At 41.1% G+C, this 7,500-nt stretch overlaps 2 protein-coding genes across 4 annotated transcripts in view; both read left to right on the top strand.

The window, feature by feature from the left end:
- The window catches only part of nipsnap1 (nipsnap homolog 1 (C. elegans)), an 8,184-nt gene extending 5,598 nt beyond the window's left edge, over positions 1-2,586 (top strand). Inside the window, exons 10-12 of one of the 3 annotated variants that reach the window (XM_077600361.1) lie at positions 7-90; positions 172-284; positions 2,151-2,586. In XM_077600361.1, the coding sequence (XP_077456487.1) occupies positions 7-90; positions 172-236 (149 nt within the window). In that variant the 3' untranslated portion in view covers positions 237-284; positions 2,151-2,586. Of the gene's footprint in view, positions 1-6; positions 91-171; positions 669-799; positions 944-2,150 lie in introns of those variants that run through there. The other 2 variants (XM_077600360.1, XM_077600359.1) reach the window with 2 other exon arrangements.
- Positions 1,056-7,500, top strand: part of castor1 (cytosolic arginine sensor for mTORC1 subunit 1) — an 8,741-nt gene continuing 2,296 nt past the window's right edge. The window contains exons 1-5 of the mRNA XM_077600358.1: positions 1,056-1,192; positions 3,896-3,966; positions 5,081-5,280; positions 5,915-6,050; positions 6,659-6,782. Of these exons, the coding sequence (XP_077456484.1) occupies positions 1,080-1,192; positions 3,896-3,966; positions 5,081-5,280; positions 5,915-6,050; positions 6,659-6,782 (644 nt within the window). The 5' untranslated portion in view covers positions 1,056-1,079. The remainder of the gene's footprint in view (positions 1,193-3,895; positions 3,967-5,080; positions 5,281-5,914; positions 6,051-6,658; positions 6,783-7,500) is intronic.

Raw genomic sequence — 7,500 nt, 5'->3', positions numbered from 1 at the left:
ACGCAGCGTACGAAAGCCTTCAGTCTCGTGACCAAAGCAGGAAGTTTGCGTGGCAAAACGAAGGGTGGGACGCTCACGTCAGCTACACGGGTAAGACACACCGCAAATGCTCATGGCGTATTTGAGGTTGCGGTCGGAATCCGTGGCGATTACCTGGTGTTTTGATTGCAGCACCTCTGGTCCAAAGCATGGAATGCAGGATTATGATTCCTTGCTTCGGTTCTCCGTTACAATGAGGACACAAATCGCATAGCAACAACAACAAGACTATTTCTGCACATCAGGTACACTTTTACCTGGTTGGAAACCCAGGATTTAATTATTATTATTATTTTTGCATGACAGTTTGGGCTAAATGTGCCCAGATTGCCTTTTTTTCTAGTTGGTCCTTTTCTTTTTTTCTCCTGCCAAAGTTGATTGTCCTTAACATGCAGATGACTGGATCCAATTTGAATATTCAGTCTTTGCTCTGATTGGCTGCAGTCGCTCCTCAATGACTCCAAACGTTGCTATTTTGCAATTATGCAAATCATGTTGGTTCTTGCGTCAGTGTTCTACTACTTCCATTACTACTGAGTTACTACTATTTCCATTTCAAAATGATCTGTTTCGAATGCCGAATTGTTCACAATTTGCAAAAATTAAAAGCAAATGAAGTTACCAACTACCGTTTTGACTCTGCTCTCGTCACTCTTACTGCCAACTGAGTCTTATTTTGAAAGTGTATTCTAGTTTAGTGTCTTTTCACGTGTAAGTGTAATGGTTTTAATTGTGTGTTTTTGTATGTCTATTTTGGCAGGTCACTGCATAGTGTGGCTTTTGGACTCTCACAGTTTAAATTTTTGCTCTTTGTGCCCCTAACTTGTTCGCCACCCCTGAAATAGAATAAGTACGACAATGCGAGATTGATGCTACGTCATGCTAGCGTGCCAAAACTGAAAGTGGCACTGTCGCTTTAAGAAGGAAAAGGGGGCGGGGTTTCTCCTGAAAATTCCGTCATGGCGCGGCGCGCTGCGGTGCGGGGCTGGTCTTAACTCTTCGGATGCTTCTCGTCCTGCCGTTATTAGCGGCGTCGGGACATGGAGCTGCACATTCTGGACCACCGGCTGCGGGTCGCTAGCATCGCCAAGAGCGGCTTGGCGTCCTTCACGCACCCGCTCGTCAAATTGATATTTCTCCGACGTCGGACGCGGTAGGTAAACCGGGGCTCACGGTCCATAGCCGAGTCGTTTCTCGACGGGCACGTCGGGTGGGCGAAAGGAGGCGTTTTGGCTAGTTTTGGGGAGAAACGGTCGTGGCGGAAATGGCTTTTCCTGCCGCTATTTCGGGAAAATGGGAGAAGTTTCGTGGGCTAGCAGCGGAAATGGCTTCTGCTGTTGCTAGGTGGGGAAAGTGGGAGCCCTTTGGTGGGCTAGCTCGTCTTTTAGGGAAAAATACGAAGATAAACCGTCGAAGCGCGAAAATTCGCTAGCTCTTTATTGTGGGCTGTGTTTTTGTTCAAGTTTGTTCCATTTGTTTTGAAAGAATTCCCCAATGGTGGCGAATGCAGCATTTTCAGCACGCCGCACACCTGTGGCTGATGAAGCCACGCCCAAGGCTCCCATTGGCTGTCCGGAGTCAGCCGAAAAGTCCATTCTGGCCAATAAACGAACCGACGTTTGTTTATAGGGGGATCGTTGTTTACAAACCCTTCTTCCGCCATTGATACATAATAGAAAAACGGTAAAAGTTTGCGTTTGGACTGGAATAGACGTCCAGTCCATTTGAAGTATAGAGGAGTTTAATTTATTTTTTTGTATGAGCAGATAATATGGAATATGGCAGGGAATGACACAAAGGCGGAGTTGCGAGTTTGGCATTTATGTTGGCAGACCATTTTGGCACAGGCAAAGGTTAAGGACCCAAAACAATTCTGGCTCAATCCCTTTTTAAGCCTGTCTTTCAAGTAATTAGAATAAATTCACAGCATGCATGTATGAGCGATTTTTCAAGTAATCTGAAAGTTGTCCACTAAAAGAAAAGCTGTTTTTGGATCCCCTCCACACCCCCTTTTTTGCGGCCCCTCTGCCAATTTACTAGAAAGCAGACTGTGTGCATAATGCGGCTCTATTGTGGGTATTTAATGGCCTTCCACTGTGCTTTGTTTGCAGCGGAAATTGGAACAAAGCTATCCCACACTGGAGCCAAATAAGAGGGTTATTAGCAAAAGCTTTTTTGTAATCATTTGTGCTGCACAAATATTTGCTTGTCATGAATAAACGCATGTGAAAAATAGTCCAATGCGATAAAAGGAGCTCTCTGGATTGCGATAGTATTATTTTTCGCTTTCATACTCTTTGTTCTGTATAGTTTTTTTCAGTAGTGTAAAGTTTAAAATGTGCTGTGTATTTTTTTGCATTGTAACTCCGGATTATTTTAATTTACACCAGAAAAAATGTAATGTCATCAATTGAGCTCTCTCAATTGGGTATTTTTTTGACTTTGATATTAGCTTTGTTTCACTAATGTGAATAAATTTGCTGATAAATGTACTCCGTCAATGGCAGCCAATGAGAACCCATTTAAAATAAAATTGAAAAAACAGAACTTTTTCCCCCGTTTCCGACATATATATATGTGTGTGTGTGTATGTATGTATGTATGTATGTATATATATATATATATATATATATATATATATATATATATATATATATATATATATATATATATATATATATATATATATATATATATATATATATATATATATATATATATATATATATATATATATATATATATATATATATATATATATATATATATATATATATATATCACGTACACACACGTACACACACGTACACACACACGTACACACACACGTACACACACACGTACACACACACGTACACACACGTACACACACACGTACACACACGTACACACACGTACACACACGTACACACACGTACACACACGTATACACACGTATACACACATATACACACATATACACACATATATACATATATATACATACATATATATACAAATATATACAAATATATACACATGTATACACATGTATATACACATACATATACATACACATACATAAGCACACATACATATAGATGTACATGCATGCATACGGTAGGTCTTAACACCAATTTTTTTGTTTAAGCTATTGTTAAAATTAAAACATGCATCTATATTGACGTGAATAATGCGGATATTTTTTATATTTAATTCTCCGCAAATTGGCTTTAGAAAGGGAATTATTTGGCCACTTCAGATATAAACGTAAACCGAAATGAGCTGCTGTAGAAAGGCGCAAATGGACATGAGCTAATGCGCTACCTCTTTACCACAAGCAAACATTGCATATAAAGTTATGGATATACATAGGAGCGTGTCGCACGTGAGCCGCCGCTTTCATTTCCCTTTCCGCGGGTTGACGAAATGCTTCGTGTGTGTGTGTGTTTCCATCCAAAAAGGGCAGCAGGAAGGCAACAATTACTGGATATCCCTTCTCCTTTGCGGCCTCACCCGCATCCGAACCATTGTTGCGCTTGCTAGCCCCTTCGTACTGGTCCAATATTTCAATTTTAATGGCTTGAAAGGCTATTGGAGCTCATTTAAACAGAATCAAGTGTTCTTCTAATTTCCTATCTGTTGTGGTATTGGTTCTTTGGCCACGTTTGGTCAAAACGCCGCCGTCAATGGCAGCCGGTGAGTTAGCAAGGAACCTGAAAATGCCCCAAATCCAACAGGAAGTCACCTGGAAATGCCCCCAAATCAACAGTATTCAACTAACAAAAGGGAGCAGCCTGGAAATCCCCCCCAAAATGAAAAGGAAATGATCTGCAATTTTCCACCGCTAAATCCCAAATGTCCATTTGTGTTTCAGATGCAAATTTTTCAGCATGACCGAGACCCCCGAAAACTACACGCTGGTTTTGGATGAGGAGGGCTTCAAAGGTGACGCAAAATGAATGTTTGAATATACTGTCAAAAAAAATATGCTCGTCTATATTTTGCATTACCGTATTATCAAACTTTGTACCAAAAAACTGAAGCAAAGTTCGAGTGCGCGTCATACAGTGGTACCTCGTGGTACGACGAAAATTTCCATCCAATAATTCGCCCGAGATGCGACCAAGCCAGGTGGCCATGGCACTGTCTTTTTTGCATGTCTTTCGTGTATAAAATATATCTACGAGCACTGGGCGGACTTTCCATTTCCATACCCGTTTTTTTCCCCCCACGTTGGTCTACATTTACATAGCAGGTAAACAACAATGGATGGGCAGAGTTTTGCAAAGAAAAGATCTGGAATATATACACTCGGTAATCGGACACGGGGAAGCGGCAAGTTTCAAACAACTCTTGATGCGTTCGTTTTGAAGACTCCGCCGGAACGTCCGGGTGGGGGTCAACCTGTAGAACCAAGGTCAAAAAGATTCAAACAAAATTAGAATTCAGTTTTGTGTGAAGTTACATTAAACGTTGAGTGTCTGTATATATTTATCCAAGTTCATTTAAATTTATTTGTTCGTTTACAAGTGCGTTGTTGCCGTGGATATAGTCCCGCCTCCGTGTGTATGTCGCTGTCTATACTATCCCCGGCGAAATGCGTCTAATTTTACTTCTATTAAACACATTTTATTACTATTAAACCACTCGTTATTTAATACTTTGTCAATGTATGGCGAATTAGAAGATATAAAACATTTTTTCCAATCCAATATCCTGTTTTTCTTGTTTTTTCAGAGGGTTGGGACGAATTAATTTGTTTTCAGTTCATTTCAATGGGAAACGTCCGCTCGAGTGACGAAAAGCTCGACACACGATCTCAGTCTCGAAACGGATTACGATCGTATGTCGAGGTACCACTGTACACGAATCCCGAATACACGAATCTAATTTAAATACAAATCAAATGACGAGCAATAGGACCGTAAGTCGCGCCAAATTTTTTATTGGCATTTGATGCGTCTATCGTCATTATCGCCACCAATTGTCCCGTTTCTCTTTCTACGTTTCCATCATGTTGATTTTGAAACGAACATATTTTTATTTGGATGCAATCCAGAGCTGGAGGCGGCGTCGTCGGAGCAGGTGCGGGCGGAAAGCTCGGTGTGGCTGCCGCTCAACGTGCTGTCGGACGCCAACGCTTCGGCCAGCTCGCCGCCGCTGGGCGTCACCAAGATCGCCAAGTCGGTCATCGCGCCGCTGGCGCGCCAGCACGTCTCCGTCTTCATGCTGTCAACCTACCAGACCGACTTCATCCTGGTCAGATCCCGAAACATTTTTTTGTCTCGTTAAAAAAAGATGAATCGGTCCCCGAATATGATTTTTATTTTATTTTTTACTTTTTTTAATGTACAATGTTGGAAACAAGCCACCTGATGTTAAATACTCGTTAAATACTACTTGTTAAATGTCGATAAATACTAGTATGAATTATATAACTTTTTGAGAGAAATAAAAGTTTCTTCTTTTTACATTTTTGTAGGTAACGGTACGAAAAAGGGCATGTGGCAATGTTCCCTCTAATTTTTTGTTTGTCTGGGCAGGAAGACAACCTCCCTGAGCACACTGAGTACCAGTGTGAGCAACACCAGTATCACACCTGCCATAAGCAGGTGCATGTCTACTACACATAAATGATTTAGTAATAATAAAATGTAATGATTAATATCTATGAATGGGTGGCCCGGTGAATGAGTGGTTCGCGCATCCGCCTCACAGCAACAAAAAAAAAGGGATTTTATTTTGTGCGCTCCATATGATTTGCTGTGCGCAGAGAAGTAGTGCGCAGCTTAGAGGGAACATTGGCATGTGGCAAATAACTTTTTTTTTACGTGTGGTGTTAATTTTTGACTCGGTTTTGACTTTGGCTCTCTTGTTTTGGCTTTTTTGTCAGGTGAGAGAACAAGACCTGTCGGTTGTGGTGAGCACCCTGAAGGAAGAATTCCGCATCTACCGCGAGGTGGCGGGAGAGTCGCAGCAGGTCCCGGGACACAATGTGGCCAACGGCCTGCACCCCAACGGAAAAGAAGGTCAGCGCGCAGATTTCATTGCAACCTTTTATTCTAGACGTATGCCAGAAGAAGAAAAAACAAAAAAGTCCTCCAAAAAATGGAACAAAAGCAGAGGCTAATGTTGCGCAACACCCAAAAGTACAAATGTAGGTCTTCTGAAAAGACTGTTTTGACCCAGTAGAAGAGGGAAAAAACACACATACAACATTTAAACAGCAATATTTATTACACAAACCTTTAATCACCCCAAAAAAAAAAAATTACAAGATAAATTGATATTTTAGGTGTATTTTTGCTTTTTGGTCATTAAATTGTGTTCTGTGATTGAAATGAACCTAAAACTTGAATTCCCTGGCCTTTTGTCATGTGAAAGCAACAACTACATGATCATAACTAATTGGGTACAGTAGGAAAAAGGGTTAACCCATTTTAGATTGGATGCAGTGGCGCGTTGCTGACGCTAGGTGGAGACAAAGTTCTCTCAAACTCACAAACTAAATTGACGTGGACATTAAGGGGATAACTAGACAAACGCACACCACCAATAGATGGACGGAGACCCCGGTGAGGATAAGCAGTTCAGAGAATGAATGAAAGTCCGACGCGTGTCTTTTGTCACCCATCAGCCGTGGGGAGCAGCCTCCACCCGGTACTGATCCCGCAGAACCGCTTCTGCGTCATGTCGCTGGACCCGGACACCTTGCCGTCCGTGGCCACGGCGCTCATCGACGTGCTCTTCTACTCGGGATGGTGAGGCCGCCGTCGAACACGAGGGGGCGCTCTCTCTCAAGGCCGAAAACTGTTGCTTTTCAATCTCCTCTTGCCAAATACAAATACAGTCATCCCTCAATTATCGCGGTTAATGTAGACCAGACATAGCCAGGATAAGCGAAAAAAACGGGAAGTAGGGTCACCCCTATTTATTAAAAAATAATAATAATGAGACCTACCGTATGCATGCATGTACATCTATGTATGTTGGAATATAGGTGCTTATATATATGTATGTGCACGTATGTATATATATAAATAAATATATATATATATATTTCAGCAACACAATTATTTATTTATATATTTATTCATTTATTTATTAACTTACTTATGACCTATCTATTTATGTCTAAAATGCCTTTCCTATTTCTGCATCCTCACCCTCTTGCTACTGTGACAACGAAATTTCCCGAATACGGGATGAATAAAGTTATCCAATCCAATATATTTTTTTAACTTCATTGCTGAGTCCTAGTAGCAAGCGGAGGAAAGGGGAGTGGCTTCCGCTTGTAAGTTTCAGCGTGGATTTTAACATTTTTATGAACTTACAAAATAAAAAAAATCCCTAAAAAAATCTGCAATGTTGTGAAACCGCGATATTCGAGGGATTACTGTACTACTAACTGTCGGTGAAAAAAACTTTAGGCCTTGGTTGTCTGTTTTAAGAAATTGATATATACTTCCAGCCCCTAAA

Source organism: Stigmatopora argus, chromosome 5 (genome assembly GCF_051989625.1).
Source record: "Stigmatopora argus isolate UIUO_Sarg chromosome 5, RoL_Sarg_1.0, whole genome shotgun sequence".
Classification (NCBI taxonomy): Eukaryota; Metazoa; Chordata; class Actinopteri; order Syngnathiformes; family Syngnathidae; genus Stigmatopora; species Stigmatopora argus.
The sequence above is the reverse complement of the archived record's forward strand: the minus strand, read 5'-3'. Positions and strand labels throughout refer to the sequence as shown.